This window comes from Cannabis sativa, chromosome 4 (assembly GCF_029168945.1).
Source record: "Cannabis sativa cultivar Pink pepper isolate KNU-18-1 chromosome 4, ASM2916894v1, whole genome shotgun sequence".
Lineage (NCBI taxonomy): Eukaryota > Viridiplantae > Streptophyta > Magnoliopsida > Rosales > Cannabaceae > Cannabis > Cannabis sativa.
This window is the reverse complement of record NC_083604.1, coordinates 51,344,585-51,363,442: the sequence shown is the minus strand read 5'-3', so window position 1 is coordinate 51,363,442 and position 18,858 is coordinate 51,344,585. Positions and strand designations below refer to the sequence as shown.

Genomic DNA, 18,858 nt, shown 5'->3' with positions numbered 1-18,858 from the left:
ATGAAATAAATCACGTGAACCATGCAACATAAAGCGAATTTTGATCTCATATTAATTAGTAAATCAGATTATATTGAAATGGGTAAAAATTTAGGGCACAAAACCCAATAAACTCCCACTTGCACTAATATAAAACAAAAAGTACATTTCAAATAATCTCAACACCTTGATATCTAGATCAAGTGTAGTATGTAGTATTATCTTTGTAATAGGATCTGAGAAGTTGTATTCAATACAAACTTTCTCCACCATTACAAATCCTTAATCACAAAATTCTTGATATTGTGAAATTCCTCTCTATATGTTTACTTCACTAGGGATACTGGATTCTTTACTTTTTGGCAACTACTTCTTTGTTAGTTAGGAAGTAACACTAGTAGTTAATTCATTACTGGTACAATGCCAAAAACTGCATAGAACTTTCCATAGGCTGAATAAGTATCTTTCCTCAAACTTTAACATTCAGTCTCACTGGTAAAGTTAGATGTTGACCATTACTTGTTTAAACTAACAATGGATGTTGTCATCGGTGTCTTCCAAGTCATAATAGGGTGAGTTCCTTAAAACCCTCCCACTACGACAAGGTACCGTGACTTTCTATCTAAGAATCTAAATGGTATTGTTCTCATCGGTTGTATCAAGACAACAAAGGCAGTGGGACCATCTTATATAGAATAAGATGATAGGACAATTTGGAATCAAGAAAAAAATATCTCCTCTACTTTGCTACTTTCAGATTTAGACTTAGTCATATTCTTATAAAAGTAGTATTTGTTGAAACAAACACTTTCTTATCTTAATGACCATAGGATGGTCCACCCTAATCACTTAGAATAGCTATCAAACATGCAAATCTTAGTTAACAGTTCTAGGTTCTCTTAAGGTCACGATCAGGACATCTATGAATCTAGTAATGGTTTACACTAAGTACATAACTATTCCATCATTCTGAAATTTTCCTATCACTAGGGTATTCCCTTAGAAGGACTTAGGCAACTGCTAGTAACTTATCATAGACCTTTAACTTTCATTAATATGCAAACTAAATTTTTAGGGAGGTAAGTTTGGATACAATTAAAAAATTTAACTTAATGATCTTTGAACTGCATATCGAAATATTTCTCCACCCTTATCAATTTGCAAGATCTTTTAACCACTTACCTTAATATTTTTCAACATTGCTAGAAATTCATGAAATTTCTCAAATATTCCAATTTTTTTTGCATAAGGTAAAATCTAGAGTGATCGTCTAAGAACATAACAAAAACGCATATCCACCCATGAATGTACATCCATATTCGAATATAGATGATCCTACTTTCAAGTGGATATAGGCATATTGACTCTTTGCAAAGAATGATCTTGTCAAAACCACAATGAACAAGATGAAAATGCCATAGATATATTATTGTGGTTTAATGTAGAATCCTAGGTCTAGTTACAATAAAGAGTTCTTAGAATAGTCCAAGTGGATCCTGGTCACAGAATACAAAATTCATAATCCATACATTGACATACAGTTCGGATCCATTGACAGAAAATGGACATTAATAACTTGTAAAAGTCATTCTGTATTGTCCAATGTATTCTAGGAAACTGAAATTTAAAAATTTCTATTTGGAATTTAAATTTAAAGTCAAACACTTAAATTTATACCAAGTATTTATTGAGTTATTATTATAGCTTGGACCACCACTACTAATCTAACTCTAAATTTGGATTGCCTTAAGTAAGCATATAAAAGTAGGAGATTTCTAAGATCGAGGTTTTATCTTATTTCGGGATAGAATGTCAGGAATATAGTCATCTGCGCAATTCAATTTCATAAGAGAAATTAGAGTGACATCATAGGCAGATGATTTATAAACCATTCATCTAATGAAATACTATCTAAGCAAATTCTAAATGATAAAGCTAATAGAAAAAATTAAAGGATAATTTTGATTTAAAATAAGAATCCAACGATGTCTCGGTAGGCGAGAGTCAAAGTTAATCTTATTTTATAAACTTCTTCATTGTTTCATATTGCAAACACTAGTCTAAGTTGTCATCTTTGGTTTTTCATTGTCGATGATGAAGAAGAGGATTCAAATGTCATGGAGAAAAATGATGAGTGCTTAGAATTAGAAAGTGACAGTAATAATAATGTTGTATCAATTATTGATGATGATAAATTATAATTGTACTAATATTGTAATATCAAATAATAATTAGCCTATATTTTGTGATCTAATATGTTATGAATATGAGTAATTATTTAAATCTAAAATATGTTCTCTATGTATAGTATATCCGCAGAAGGTGAAAGCTAATAAAAAGAAGAGTTAAGAGATAAATATAAGGGTGCCAATATTGAGGAAGCAATTTCCAAAGAGTTGGAGCCCAAATTACACATTACACTTCATGAGGAGATGGATACTCGCAGAAAAAATGGTAAAAAGTTCAACAACATGATAAAACATTTTATCCCCACATCATCCCCATGAATAAGTTCAAGTAGATACATGTGTCAAAGCTGAAATTAATGCAGTGTGGGATAGACTTGATGTATTTATTATATTATTCTTTAATTTATAATGAATTATTTGCTTCTAGACCACCTAAACATTATTTGCTATAACAACTAACCACCCAAACTCAACTTATGTTTGCAAATTTGGTTTTCCATCCAATAACTTCTGTTAACTCTCTACGTGACTCTATATAAATTGTCCAAGTTATTTTTTAGTGTTGTGTCACCTAAATCCGATGATGTGTCTATAATTTTTTTTTTTAAAAAAATAAATAAATCTAATTTAAAAATTAGTTTTAATTTAAAATTTTATTATTATTATTATTATTTTCCTTTCTCTTTCTTCTTCACGTTTTAACTTTCTCCCCCGACTCTCTACACAACCACCACCAGCCACTACGCAAACCTCATTCTCATATAAGTTTTGAAATCTTAAAAGAGGGCTTTGCAAAAAAAAAAGAGCAAAAGTGGTCTTTTCAAACCAGGGACCGCCATAACTAACGACAGGAAAGAAAACATGAGCATGAATAGCGAAAGAAAGAGACATGAGGGTTGGGGATAGAAAAATCCCAAAGTGAGGGAGAAAGAGGTTTGGGGTGCAAAGATCTTGAGATTTTGAGGGGTTGGAGCCTCATTTCAGGGTTCTTTTGGGTTGACGTTGGCTAAAAATAGTCGATATGAGAAGAGAACCAGATGGAGAGAGAGTGGGGGAGATAGAGAAAAAATAGTTTTCTTTTAAGTTTCTTATTATTATTTTTTTGGTTGAAATTTTTTATGTATAAATCAGTTGTGTATTATTGATGGTTTCAGATCTGGGTTTGTTTATTTTGGTTTGATTTTTGTTCAAATTTTTTCGGGTGTGGTTTGGATGTAAAAAATATATTATGGTGGTGTGGGTAGTGATGGTGGGTGGTGGTGAATGAAGATTAATAAAATCCGGAAAAGAAAAAAATCAAAAGAAAAACATCGATATAGTGGAATAAAAGGAAAAAAAAGAATTTATTTTTGCTTATTTTTTAGTTCATGACCTTTTTTTTAATTTGAAAATATTTTTTAAAATAAATATTATAGGGAGCAATGTAAGTGTGACATGTGTATATAAAGGTACACATAAGCATTCTAACTTAGCACATAAGCAGAGTTGTTTGGATGGAAAACTAAATTTGCAAATAGAAATTGAGTTTGGGAGGTATGTGCAGAAAGTCATCCGATCCAATTGCAACCGATCGATCCAATCCTAAACGATCTAATAGAATTGAATGTCTAATCATAATAGGATCGGATCGGATCGGAATGGTCATCCAATTATATTTATATATTTTTAAAATACATTTATAATTTTATGAATTTTATTTTAAAAAAATATATTAATTGATTTAATATATATTTAACACATGAGATTAAAGAAAATAAAATCTTATATCCAAAATATTGATTCTCATCTTCCTAGACGCTAGTGAAATTGTCAATGCGTATTGAATAAGTTTTATTTTTGGCGGTTTTAGTATGGTATCATGAGAATTAGGTTGAACTAAACTAATGTTTATTATATATGTTGGAGTATTAGATTTTAAATTATGTTTTTTTTTTATATATATTTTTCTTTTTAATGAAATCAACTTAAATAGTAGTTAAAATAGATTGGATGGATCCAATCCAATCCAATCTAATAGAAAACTAATTAATGCATCCAATGGTTGGAATCGATTCAATCCAATACATCCGTTGGATCAGATCGGATTGGATGACTCAATTCGATTAGATTAGATTAGATAAAAAAAATCCAATATCCAATAAATAATTAGATTGGATCAGTTGGGTATAAATTCATTAGATGTGATCCAATAAACACCCCTAATTGAGCCTCTAATAAAAAAGTTTAGGGGGATTAATTGTTATAGGAATGAAAGTTTAGAGGGTTTAACCAAAAATAACTCATTTATAATTAATGTATCAATTTTAATGTGTAATTTTTTTACAGACAATTTTACTACCCACGAGATAATTCTGTTTTTGTAGACTATGCTGAGTACGAAATATCAAAAGGTTTGCGTAACTGGTGGGCCGAAGCTAAGAAAGAGTGGATTGAAAATAAGTAGTCACTTGGAGAGTTGATGGTGAATAGGACACCTCCAGAAAGAGTAACTCAAAAAGTGTAGAGTGATTGCATTAAATATTAGAGCATAAAGAAAGAACATGCACCTAACAAAATTAATTTTAATAATACTTTACGTTATAGTCAACAATAAATAATTAATTGCAATTCAAACATGTTAATTTCAGGCAAGGTAAGATAAAAGCAAAAAAAAATTGGGATAAGATGAAAATTCAAGATCGATAGGAATTAAAGACAACACTTGGCATAATGAATACACTGTAATAATCTTATGTATGTTTACATTTTTATTTATCAAATTCTGTACATTTCTTTCAATTTCTTTTGCATTCAGATTAATTTTTTTTTAGGAGAAAATAATTGATCTGGCTGAAAATCAATCAACGCCCACTGATGATCAGCCTTCTCAGAATGATATCAATTAAAAGTGTTCGCGGTGCGGGTGGTGCGAGTTGTAATTTTTTTTCAAACCAAATTAATGTATTTTTTGTAATTTCTCAAACCGTAATTGCACCGCGAGATCTTAAAACAGCAAAAATCACACTGTGAAAATTTAGTGTGGGGCGTTGCAGTTTGAGCGGTTTATACTATTATCATTATCAAACATTATAATAAAAATTGAAAAATGAATCTAATAAAGTTTTAACAATAAAAATCTTATTAAAGTTTTAACATCATAACATATATACTAATCATTAAGTCATTATATTAAATTGTTTCTAAGAAAATACAATATACATGTATTATATATATTTGTTATTATATTAAAAAAATAAATAAAAATTATATTGTAAAAATTAATAACTTTGTAATATATAGTGCGGTGAAGTTTGAATCGCAAATCACATCGCACCGCACTGTTTGAAAACAAATGCAAACTACAACCGCATTACAAAGGATTTCAAACCATATTTTATGCAGTGCGGGCGGTTTGTACAGTGTGGGCAATTTGATGAACACCCCTAATCTCAACCCCACTTAGGGCTAGTTTGGCATAGCTGTGATGTGGGAAAAAGCAGTTATAGCTGTGTTATGAGAAAAAGCACCTGCAGCAGAATTGTAAAAAAAACTGTGCAGAGTGTTTGGTAAATTATAAATTTCAAAGTACTGTAAGTTATTAAGATATATTATAATGATAATGATAATGTTATAATCTAGTTTACAATAATCACAAATATGTAAAAATTTATTTTATATGATATTTTATTTTTTATATATTTTTTAATTTTTTTTTCAAATATAAATTTATATGGATTTGATAAAAATAATTTATAGTATTTTTATATTATGTTTTATCAAATGTTAAAAAAATTAGAAACTCAAGTATATAAGAAAATTCTAGATTGATGTTGTTTTGTTAATATTGAAAAAAATATAAATTATTTTTTTTAAATAACAAATTTAATAATTATTTATTTTATTATAACTAATTTATTTTAAATATTTTATTTTTTTAATATATAATCAATAAGTAAATATGGTTTTAGTACAAAAAAATTATTAGTCTTTTAATCAAAATAATTTTTTTCTAAAAGTTAGATTAGAACTGCTTTAGCGTTTAACTGTACCTTCTCCAAAAATCCTTAAAAAAGTTATTTTTTGACTGCTTACCAAACCAAACACATTTTTATCACAATTTTTTCAAAAAATAAGTTTTAGCTTTTCTAAAAATTATGCCAAACTGACCCTTAGTATCCACGATACCTACATGTGATGACACTTTTTTTTTTATTTATTTAAGCGTTTATATATTACAACATATTTTACCTGGGATTCAAACCTAGAACCTCCAACACTCACACCCACCTTGTTTGACAACATGTTTTACATGTGATGACACAAGTACTAGATAAACAGTCTCGACATTTAAAAGGCTTTAACACTCTCAAGACTGAAGGTAAAGATAGGTGCAGGAGGCATAACATAAAACTCAGTATTCAAAGCAACAATATAAAGCACAACCGATTCCAAGATCAATTTAATCTCTCATGAGTTGTTCCTAGTTTTAATTTGCCTAATAATATGATCCGCTTCCACCATTTTCCGCTCCTTCATTTTGTTATGGTTGTTTTTGTTCTTAAATATGCACTGCCTAAGAGCCTATTTTTATTTTTAATAAACAACTTCCCCTCTGAAAAGGAAAAACGGGAGATACATGAGGCTAAGGTAGAGCTTTACATTGTTTTTAAGATTAAAGAAAACAAAGATGTGGTTTTTATAATAATCATATATATTTTTTTTTAAAAAAAAGCACCATCATTCTAGAAGAAACAAAATTTTCAAGAACCAACTTTAATTTTGGTGCTTCTGAAAATCATTTTAAAAATAGAAACTGATGGTTAATCCATAATAATATAATTAGAATCAGGTCTAACAAACACTACCTTTTCCTTTTTTATTTATCCCATGAAAAATGGAAGGAGCTAAAGACATGATTATGATTGAAGTGCAGCCCTACCCACCACCCAATTTACAATTTCCTTCTCCCAAATCCCCTGAAAAATGGCTCAAATGTAAACTAAATACAGAAGAATATGCAATAAATAAAAGAAAAATAAGAAAGAAACTGTATCACCCAAACCCTTCCAAATTGGTATTCCTCTCTTTATCTTTTGAATCTGCTCTCTATTTTCTTTGGCTTTCCACACTCACCAAACAATGAAAACCCTCCACTTTTGTGGGGTGGCCGAATGGGGGCTCCTCTAACCTGTTCAGAGCGACAAATAAGTGAGACGTTTAAGACTGATTTCAAAAACAACTACAACACAAATAGGTAACTGGCAATATAGAAGAGATGATCTTACCCTTCCCTTACTCTGGGGTTTTTGATTATTCCAACAGAAAAATCTGCTGCAGCCTCTTTTTCCAGACCCTGATTCATAACCCCTGAAGAGAATTCATGAATGGAAATTTGTTAGACAAAACATAAAGATCTAGATATAACATTCTGTTGAACTATAATTTTCCATCCACAAGTACCCAGAAAAGATGGTAAGAACATGATGACCATTCATAACAAAAAAAACCTTCAATTCTAAAGCTATAATATCAATAAATGCCTGTAAACCTGTATGTAAGTTCAATGTGAAAAGCAATTCTAAAAGGGCTAATATTGTATATAATTAGTAACTACTGGCCAGCTAAGTGGTTACCAAAGTTTAATAAAACTATTTTTTTGTAAGGCATAACCAACTGATAGTGCCTAATCATTTAATCAATTTGAAAAGTAGGAAAAAATGGAAAAAAAAAAAAAGATCAATTTGAAGTGTAAATTATACAAAAATTAAAAGTCACACAACACAAATCAAATTAAGACTCACAGGTTCTCTTTCATGGAATTGCCCAAGATGCTCTTATCGTGCAATAAACTTGGGGACATAGGACAACGATCCACCCTTCTACCTGACTGCTCCTTTTGAAGGACCTTTCCATTGTTAACCTTCAAAGCTTTGAGTTCATGGTTCAGCTCATCCTCCCATTGACGTGTGGACAATCCGATTGAATTAGCCAACTCTGTTTGATCTTCGCTGCCTTCTTGAGGAAGAATCTGATTCTTCTCAGGTTTCAAACGACTCAATGATCCAGGGGTGCCTTTTTCTGCAGCCTGTAGCCAGGCAGTTTCTAATCTTTGATCACGGATAATTGACTCTATTCTTTGTATTGGAATCTCCTGTCTTGGCTCACCCTTGTCACTTGTTTGTGCATCACCTTCGGCCAGTATTTCTGAAGACCCAGATGTAGAATGGTAGGTTTCATTAGCATCAGCTTCCTTCCTTTCTCTGTAACTTACCGATGGACTTGCAGCATTTAAAGCAACCTCTACACCTTGCAAATGGATAATTCTAACTTCTATGTTGCACCTCAGAACCATTTCTATTGAATTTGTTATACTGCTCAAAAATCTTTCAGCTCTAACTTTGATGTTTTCATCAGCAAATGCAACATAAGCAACCAGAACACCTGACACATGAAACCATATTAGTTTGAGATAGGGAGATGGTTCTCAATAAAGTTGACTGTTGAGCCTAGAGTGACTTCATATTCAAATTACTAATTTTTGATTCACAGGTTAATAAGTAACCTTTCAACTTAACAGAATTACCATCTGAGCCATTGTAGGATTGCCGAATTTGAGAACAGAAAACATATTTCAAGAGTACTAAATTATGAGGCTTTCATTCTCAGAAAAACCCAAAAACACCCTCCATCAGGCTTTTTTAGTTTATCAACCTTGCCAGAAGTACTTGAGCATTCTCACATTTGAGAATAGCAAACACATTTTAAGTAAGAGCAATTTATTGGGACTTTCAGGTTTGGGGAAACACAAGTTCTCCATTAATCACATATTACATGAATTTAGCCTAGATAAGCTAAAAGATGGAATAGAGAATATGTGTGTATATGTATCCCAAAAGCTAAGAAGCAACTGAGAAAATCTAATAAAAGAAACAGAAACTGAAAGTGCCAGGCCAATTGTTCCAGAATTACGAATGTAGACAGATACTGCATAAAGATTTCAAACTAATTACATTTATCTAGACAAATGCCAGACATATGGGACTTCTGTAAAATATGGACGTTTTCAAAACCAATCATAGAAGCTGACAAGGCATACAATTTTACTTGATGATGCTGCAATCTTTGTTTGTGAATATCTTATAACAAAGGTATATAAGTGCGTAAAAAAAGACAAGTTCATGATTCTGTATTATGGCAAACCACACTACAGAAACCAAAAGAGAAACTGGAATGAAAAGAGGCCACTAGTATTCCAAATCTGACAATGCCATCACAATCCCACTAAAACACTCAATCATAACAAACCTAAATCACTTAAATAAGTACGGAACCTATGGACAGTGAAAACCTCTAAATCAAGGAAAACGGCTACAAATCCATTTACTTCTGAATAATGTAAGGTCAATCTCATAATTTGATTTTCACACTTGATAAATTAAAGACTAAAGGTCAATGGAACTTACCTTCGATTTCAGAGATAGAAACAAGCCTTCCATGACCATGCAGTAGTTGTCTCAGTGTGTTTGAGTGACATTTTTCAATACATCGGGCCCACACACTGTCCAATTTTTCGGAGTTTATGCATCGAATGATCATATTTCCAACTGTGGCATCATCACATGAAGCTGTTGAGATACCAACATCCATATGTGAGAATTTTGAATTGAAACTTAAATCATCATTTTGTGAAGAGAAATTTCAATTGGAATTGGAATTACCATTTGCTTTTTTATGACGAACAGGAGAAGTTGATTTATGAGGCAGATATTGAACATCTGACTTGTGTCTGTACAGATTAGCTTCTCTGGAAGCACTTGATGGATCATCATCAGTTGTTTTATAGCTCTGTCTCCTACTGCTACCTGAATGATTAGGGTCAGGAGAAGGCACTGAACCAAGTTGTAATAGAGTAGCAGTGAACCACGTTGAGCGTTCACTTGATATCCTGAGCTGTTTCTCAGCCTCAGATAGAAGCTTCAAAGCATGCTTTAATCTCTCCAGTTCTGCTTCAGTCACTAAAGAATCACCACCAACCACATAGTAAGCAACCAATCAAGTCACAATGTCTCAAACAAAAAAGGAAAGAACGAAAAGAAAAGGAACAAGAATTAGTCTGCATGGCCAGTAAACATATATTGGTGTATGAGTGTTTGACCATGTGTGCTATACTGTCATAACGGCTACAATTTGGTACATTGTTTGGGAGGTCTGGAATTTGGATGTTTCCGACAAGGCTTACAAAAGGAATATCACTTTTCAGTCAACGATAAAAAGTACAAGTGTGCCTGAGCTCTGAGGAGCTATTATATTATATATAAGGTTCATTCCAAAACCAACGGTAAATATCCTTCTAGGAAATATAAAAAGTGAAAAGGACAGAAGTTAACAACAATAGCCAACCTAGAATGATGCTTTACTTAGTAAAGGTATCGGTAGAAGATGGGTGCACTATATAGATGCCATTCAATACTCAAAATAAATGCCCCAACTACCAAATAACATCAACAAATTAAATCATCAAACGCAGAAAATAATTTATATAACTGATTAATGTCCAACTAACAGTCAATAAATATTCTTATTAGAAGAAAAAAAAAAGAAACCAATAACAATGTATCTAGTCTAGGTAATCATGATGTTGCAATTACAATTCGCTATGTATTCTATGATAAAGATAACAGCTTTAATAGAATAAAGAATGGAGGGAGTAAGACTCACAATTCCTTCCACCAAACAAAGAATTGCCTTTGCTATCAATCACGTTGTGAGTTCCAGCAATTATATCCATTATTAGGCTGGCTAGTTGAGACATTAAAACCATTGGATCAACACCAGAGTCCATCAATTGTCGGGCTCTTTTCACAGTTTCTGCAGTATCTGACGACATTGCTAACTCCAAAAGTTCCAACAGCTTCTCATCAGAAACAACTCCTACCTAAGGAAGACAGCAGAGTCATTTAATAAGCATATATTGACATTCAAAAAAGAAAGAATTTACCAGTAAAATTTCATTTATACTCAAATGTTTCAATCACATCGTTGCAATAATATATATCGAGACGAAACCATTCAGAGAGAACTTACAAGTTCATTCACTAGAGATTTGGAAATTCTTTTCCCCAGTAAACTCAATTGTTCTAACATTGTTTCAGCATCCCTAAGTGAACCATCTGCATTCAAAGCAATTAAATCCAATGCTTCCGGTTCAACATCAAGGTTTTCTTCAGCAGAAATATTCTTCAACCTTGCCAGGATGTCAGTATCTTTAATTTTGTTGAAGAGATACCTCTGACATCGAGACTGTATAGTGCGAGGCACATTGTCAAGATCAGTTGTTATGAATATGAACACAACTCGTTGAGGTGGTTCTTCAAGAAATTTAAGCAATGCCAACCACATTTTGGAGGGTAGCAAATGACACTCATCAATCACAATAACTTTGAACCGTGAGGAGCCTGATGAAGGCCCCGCAGATAAATGTTTCAATACATGTCTAATTCTATCAATTCCCTTCTTATTCGTCCCATCAACTTCCAACAGATCATTGCTCTTACCGGAGATGAAATCAGCACATTCTCTGCAGTAGCCACACGGCTTTGATTCGCCTGGAGCCAAGCAGTTCAAGGCAGAAGAAAATATCCTAGCTGCTGATGTCTTCCCAGTGCCTCGGGGACCCTGGAAAAGATAAACAGGGGCAATACGACCTTTTGAAATGGCATTTGTGAGTGACTGAACCACAATACTCTGCCCAATCAACTCACCGAAGAACATTGGCTTGTGCCTTTGGCTAAAACTTTTATTACTTTCTGGTGTCCCTTCCTCTTCTCCTTCCCCATTAAGGGCAACAATCTCTAAGCCATCCTGACTTCTACAACTAGATGACCACCTTCGTCCGTCCAATCTGCTCAGACCCTCCAAATCAAGCTCCCCAAAATTTGTGGATAGTTCATCATCACTCCTTCCAGTTCCTAGAGATGACCCTCCCCTGCCATCGGCACTACTAGCAAGCAATGGGAGTACACCTTGGGCACTTCTCAATGCCATCCTTCGTTTGTTGGCGCCTACTGATGCCCGACGGCGCCTAGGATAGATATTCTGACTTCCACACAGTATGCTACTACCTGTCCTCCTCAAAGTATCAGAAAACGAAGGAGAGTAACAACCACGGCACATGCTTCTATGTTTTGGCGTCCTCTTGGACCAACAAGGAATGCCGCATCCCTGACGACCAGGCAAATCCAAAGGGTCCTCCACCTCGTCATCCCCATCATTCATGGAAGTTGTGGTACCATCCCAAGATCCAACAGTACTGGGGTTGCGATTGACATACCTATTATAAGAACTAGTTGACAATGCAGGAGTGCTGTAAGTGTAAGACGAGTCCTCTCTTCTACTACTCCGTAAGAACTTAGAGGAGGGGTGAGACCAATTCTTGTTTTTAAGTTTTAAAAGCAATGGGGAAGCTCCTGAAATTTGTCTAATATCTTCTGAATTGCAGTAATCCTCGGTGTCATCAGATTGGTCAACAGAGTCATCACGGCCCAATCCCAAAGCGATTTGGGGATGACTATCGAGCATCCTTCTCGAATTCACTGAGTTTCTAGCTAGTATCATTTCCTTATGTCGATATTTCGACAAAACATCCAAATGGGTATCGATTTTCTTATTTCTTTTCTTTATTCCACCCGTTCTTTTGATGGATGGGGACCCCAGAGACCCCAGATTCGCATCTCTACGTCTGAACAGCATCGAGGAGCGTCTGTCGCCCAAGTAGGTGTCGCTCTTGGCATCTGCATCCCTGCCATTACGCGCATCGCTAAAGCTATCGTCAAGACTGCCCCCGGCAAATGAAGACGACTCTGCAAGACCCTCATCATCATCGTCGTCGTCTTCGTAGACGTCGTTTTTGGCCGCGCCACTCTTCTCACTGGAAGACTTGGGATTCTTCCAGTTATACAAGAAGACCCTTTTGTCTTTACCATTCCCTGAGCCATTCTGATTCAGAGGATCAAGTGCAGAAGCCCCATAAAACCCTTTTCCCCCACCATTTTCAGAGCTTTCCCTCCGAGTAACAGAAGTAAAAGCCGCCGCAGATCTAGCGGAAGCGAGAGGAGACCTCCACGAAGAAGTGGTACCGGGATCACGAAGAACCCGAGCAGCCTTCCGAATCTGAGTGAGCTCTTTCTTCAAGTGGAGTTTGCTCGGATCAGAGAAGCGCGTTTCCGCCATTGTCGTTTTCTTCTTTCTATATTTAAATACTAGTCTTACAATAGACTCAAAATGAGTAAAAAGCCAAAAACCCAGACAGGTAAATACAAAATGGTCTCTTTTTCAGTTATAGATTTCTCGCAAAGTAAACAGAGACCAAAGTAAGAAGTCCTACTGATCTATTCACATTAGAACTCAAAAACCCAGTAAATCCCACATCCCCATTGATGTTCAAACTCCACAAAAGCATGGCTTCTCCTTCTGAGAGAGGCCTACACATACATACATTCATATATTATATATAGATGGCAATGGAGAAAGGAGATGGATAATCATTGAAAATGAATGCATTTGATGAAGTTGATAATATTTATGAGATGAAGCAGCTATACAGATCTGACAAACACAGCACGGGCGCGAAGGACCCTCAAAGTTTGAGACTTTGCTTTCTTTGTATTTGACTATGTATCTATCTCTCTCTCTCACTGCCTCTGTTTCTTTCTGTGTTGTCTGGTTCATTTCATTATGCTTCTGTTTGTTTAGTATTAGTATATGCTCTTTATATATAATATTGTAGGGTTTGGCATAATAAATATGAATCACTCATAATATAAATTTATTTATGTCACCAAAATAATTTAATACAATAACAAAAGAAAATTGGGAATTGGGAAGTGAAATTGAATTGACAATGGAGAAATCTCAAATCTCCCTCCAAACAAAATACCAATCATTCTCTCTCTCTTCTTTTCTTTTTCTTATTTGTCTTCTTTCATTTCATTTCACATTTCACAAGTGAGATGGCATTGTCTAAGTTTTAATATAATAAATATATTTGTAAATTTCAAAATATATATTTGTAGAGAAAATTAAGCGGTTTAATGTGTACTATTGGTATAAATGTTCTTTTTCTAGGGGAGAAAGAAAAGAAAGTAAAAGAAATAATTTGTTTTTCTTTTCTCTTTACAAATTCAAAAGGAAAGGAGAATAAAAGAAAAAGCTTCAATTTGTCTATTGTAAATGAAAAATTGTGTACACTCGAAATGAGGATTAGTTGACTATGGCTCGTAAGCTAAAATACAAAAGTGTTTAAATGTGTAATTGGAGAAATTATGTACTAAAATTCTGTGATTTTAGGAAGAAAGTACCTACATAAATGACTTGATTGCCTGTTTTATATGTATATCGCTTAATTAATGAGTATCGGGGCCGAAAACAAATCATACATTAATTATAAATTTCACACCTTTACATATAAATATTGACCTATTATTATTATTAGTTATGTGTTGCGATTGCTACCACACACACAGTTGTAGTTTATTGGTACTTTTTTTAAGGATAAAATAGTATAGGAATTTTTTTATATTTACGTTTCAAAATAATTTTTGTGAAGCAACTTAAATCGTAATTAAAAATCGTATAACAACTCACATAGAATTTACCAGATAGACCACTTTAGAAACTCAAACTGTAAATTTTAAAAAAATAAATAAATAAAATAAAAGTTAAAAAAATAGTATATAAGGTAATTTTCCATAATTAAGGCTTTGTTGGTACTTCAAAAAAATAATTAGAGTACTCCCATTAGTTCTTTATTTTACTATTTAAAATATATTATCAAAATAAAATTTATATTATTATTAAAAAAATCACTTTTTTCTATTATTTTAAACTTTTACATTATGCCATAAAATTTTAAAACACATTACTAAAATTAATTTTTTTTCTCAAATTATAATATATTTTAGGGGCTTTTTCATTTTTATACTTCAAAATAGTTTTTTTTTCACTTTTACAAAATTCCACATAAACATCTCATAGCAACTAACGGAGCAACTTAAATCACTATTAAAACCCACATAGAAACCATCAGAGCAACCTAAACCATAAATTTAAAAAATAATATATAAAGTAATTTCCTTATATTTTATTCATTTCAAAATTTTAATATTAATATATACATACATCCATGTATGAAAAGAAATATTAAAACTCAAAATAATTAATAAAATATATTTAAAACAATATATAATATTTGTAAATATTAAGCATGACTAATAAATTTTAAAGAAATTTTGAGTTTATAGTATATAATGTAATGTGTTTTTAGTAAGCTAAAATACAACTTACATTAGATGTTCCACCAACTACCAAGTAAGTTAAAATAGTTGTAAGTTAAAATAGTTCCACCAAAATGAGCTAAAAAAGTTCTAAGCTAAAATGTCTACTCTGGTCCTCCTACTCGCACACACTAGGACCATCAGCAGTCGACACCACCATAAGGAACCTCATCGGCTCCTCCTCCCTTTCTCCATCTTCGTGACCCCACACACCCTCTCTCTCTCTCTCTCTCTCTCTCTCTCTCTCTCTCTCTCTCTCTCTCTCTCTCTCTCTCTCTCTCTCTCTCTCTCTCTCTCTCTCTCTCTCTCTCTCTCTCTCTCTCTCTCTCTCTCTCTCTCTCTCTCTCTCTCTCTCTCTCCAACAAGCATGTAAAAACTAGTAACCCGATGACATGTAACTCGTGAATCTGATACCTGTGAACCCATTCTCACAGGTTTTGACTCTGCTCAGCCCTAGTTAAAACAATAATTAATTATTTCTAAAATCATAATTATTTAAATAATACTTTATTATTTCTTAAATCATCAAATATCTTATTTGTGTTATCAAGGTAGTTTGGGAAAAATGAATATGTAAGTTCTAAAATCTAATAAATTAAGTATATCGCAACAGTAGTTTTTAACTCAACAAATTAATTTATTAGCTATGAAAATTCGCCCTAAGAAAATCATAGTCACACTCTCTAAACTTCGATGTTGTTATTCGCATTTTCACCTGCATAACCCGTTGGAAATAATTAAGGATAATATTTGGAGACAAAGAGTCATTAAGCTGCCTAAGGGCCTCACTCCGTGATCCCGGAAGGTTAAGGCTCTAACCCTGTGGACCAGTCCTCACAGACCTCTGCGAGTGAGGTCTGCAGGAATGGAGACCAAAAGAAGGTGTCCGCGAGTCAGCAATCCTCTCCTCTGGAAGGTAAGACATTTTACTCCCGCGAAGATCATGAACCTTATACCAAGATGTATTAGTTCGGGGTACTCCTTTGACCGTGGAGGTTCGGTCCACACGTGCCAAGCTAAGGGCCCACCGCTCGCTCATTTCCTATGTACAATGTCAAAGGTTGTCCTTCATGCCACATGGAGTGTGCATGTCCTTGTGTACTGTGCAAAACAATCTAACGGCTAGGAGGAGGGGTAATTCAAATGAGGCAGGCCCTGGGATGACACGCGTCCAAAACACCGTCAGTACCACCAGTACAATCTGTCATCGATAAAGACCACATGGAAAATATGCCACCTATCAATCCAATGGTGGGGGTTCATCCTTATGAAGATTCATCAACGACGCTCTATGCGAGGGAATTGACCTATAAATACCCCCAAAGACGCACCATGCAGGGAATCCAAAAAAGAAAAAGCTTCGACTTCTTCTCCTTTAATCCCTTCAACTCTCCACCTAAAAATCGAAGGTGAATTCTTTGTAAAGACATTACTGTAATTATTAACTCTAGAATATTCCTACTAAGCTTTCTCTTCTTCAAGAGAAACACGGTGGATTGGAGTAAAGTCCATCCCTTTGTGTATATGTATTAACATTCACCGGCCAGAGTGCCTAATAATATGGACTCGTGTGTTGGGAATATTTTACCAGGATCTAGATTTACTAAAAAGTATGTTGAATTAACATCCTAAATATGAATTGTCTAAAATAATGAAAATAAACACATAAGGGTTTAAGAAAACCTTACATTGATTGCAGCGAAATATAATGACTCCTTCCGTTCAAGATCTCTAGCTCTTGATTCCATTCTGTAGCAGAGCATTATCAAGATCTGAACCTGGATCTCTTTCTCTCCTTCGGGTTTGGTTACCACTGTCTTACTCACTATGATTGAGTACTTAACTTGCTATGTGTAGGCATGACACTCTTTCACTCAAGGTTCGAATGGTGAAGAACAATGAAAGAGGTTTGAAATCACTAAGGAAGGAACTCTCTCATCTACTAGTTGTCAAAGAATGAAAACTATGTTTGATTTGGTTGAAGGCATCAAGTGGATGAGTGAGAGCATCATGTTCCTTTTATAGTGTTTCAACTAGGGCTGAGGGCTGAATTATATGGATTAAAAAAGAATATAAAATTGGGCAAAAATCACTTATGGTCGTACACTTAAACTGAATCACTTTCTAGTTACAATTTTGCCACTTTTTTCAACCACTTATTCTTCTTTCAATAATACCATATTTTCTAATTCAATCCTATAAATGTCAAAACTATTTATTTAATAATTATAATTAATTATCAAATAAAATTGTCATTTATATAATTTATTAATTATACCATGCAAAGTCTATTAATTAATAAATTGACCCCAAAACCTGTTTTCTTCACAATTAAGCCCTTGTTTAGTGAAAATACACAAATAAGACATAGTCTAATTTTAAAATTATAATTGATCAATTAAAATCAATTGACTGAGTCTGCAAGCAGTATAATCTCAACTAGTGAGGGGACCATGGGCTTATATAACTGAGCTTTCAATAAGTAGATCTAGAATTCACCAAGTAAACTTTCAACTTATTAATTCCGCCTTGCGCCTCTATAGATTTGGAATTGAATAACACTCTCAATTATATAGAACGCTCTATATGTACCACGATATAGATACGTTGTAAAGCCCGCTTAGTTAATTTGGAAATTAGCAGTTATCTATGTTAATCAGGAAATTATTTATAGCTATTTAAATAATTTATCATTGTTATTTATGGAATTCAGATATGCATGAGTATGTTATCAGTAGCTTTTGTATATTTCGCATTTTCGGTGTCCGGTATTTTGGAACGCGGCGTTTGGCTCAGTAGAAATCACAACTTAGTATGTTAGTATTTTGGGGACGGGTTTTAGACATTGGGAATGTCGGGAATGGCCGGGAATTTAGAATGTCCCAAAAATACCCCTTTAGTATGATTTTCATGATTTTATGGTGGAGGGGCAAAATGGTCTTTTTGCCCCATTAGTGTTTTGTCTTATGTGATTTATTAAATGGAAAAAATAAAGGTTTATTTTTATTATACATGGCTGAAATAAATGATTTATATTACTCTTTTCTTAAGCATTCAACACTTAGTCATTTTTTGAAAGAAAATTCCAAAAAACTCACACACACAAACACTCTCTCTTTCGGCCAAGCTTTGAGCAGCAAGGAGGGGGCTTTTCTCCTTTGATTTTGGCTGGTTATTCATCATCTCTTAAGGTTCTTTGCAAGCTAGGTTGGTTCTTGTCTTCTTCTCTTTAAATTCTTGAGAAAAATGATGAAATGTGATGATGCATGTTGGATTTCTATGTGATTGTGGCTGCTGTCTTTTGTTGTTGATTTATGAGGATCAAAGCATGTTTATGTGATGAATAATTGAGTTGTTTGAAGCATGTTAGATAGGGTATT

The 18,858-nt window shown here is 33.5% G+C and overlaps 1 protein-coding gene across 1 annotated transcript; it reads right to left on the bottom strand.

The window, feature by feature from the left end:
- Positions 1 to 6,999: 6,999 nt before the first annotated feature.
- On the bottom strand, positions 7,000 to 14,152 carry LOC115712330 (protein STICHEL). The gene is made up of 7 exons (XM_030640604.2): positions 11,232 to 14,152; positions 10,866 to 11,082; positions 9,866 to 10,162; positions 9,611 to 9,772; positions 7,949 to 8,588; positions 7,433 to 7,514; positions 7,000 to 7,335 (listed from the first exon to the last, which is right to left on the bottom strand). The coding sequence occupies exons 1-7, from the start codon at positions 13,374 to 13,376 to the stop codon at positions 7,234 to 7,236; spliced, it is 3,645 nt and encodes a 1,214-aa protein (XP_030496464.2). The 5' UTR covers positions 13,377 to 14,152; the 3' UTR covers positions 7,000 to 7,233.
- Between the last annotated feature and the right edge of the window lie 4,706 nt (positions 14,153 to 18,858).

Excerpts from the sequence above, each read along its gene's own strand:
- LOC115712330 (XM_030640604.2), bottom strand. The coding sequence starts at position 13,376 with ATGGCGGAAACGCGCTTCTCTGATCCGAGCAAACTCCACTTGAAGAAA. Across the intron at positions 9,773-9,865 it reads TCGTCATAAAAAAGCAAATG|CTTCATGTGATGATGCCACA; the intron begins GTAATTCCAATT and ends GTATCTCAACAG. Across the intron at positions 7,515-7,948 it reads AATTCCATGAAAGAGAACCT|GGGTTATGAATCAGGGTCTG; the intron begins GTGAGTCTTAAT and ends AATTCTCTTCAG.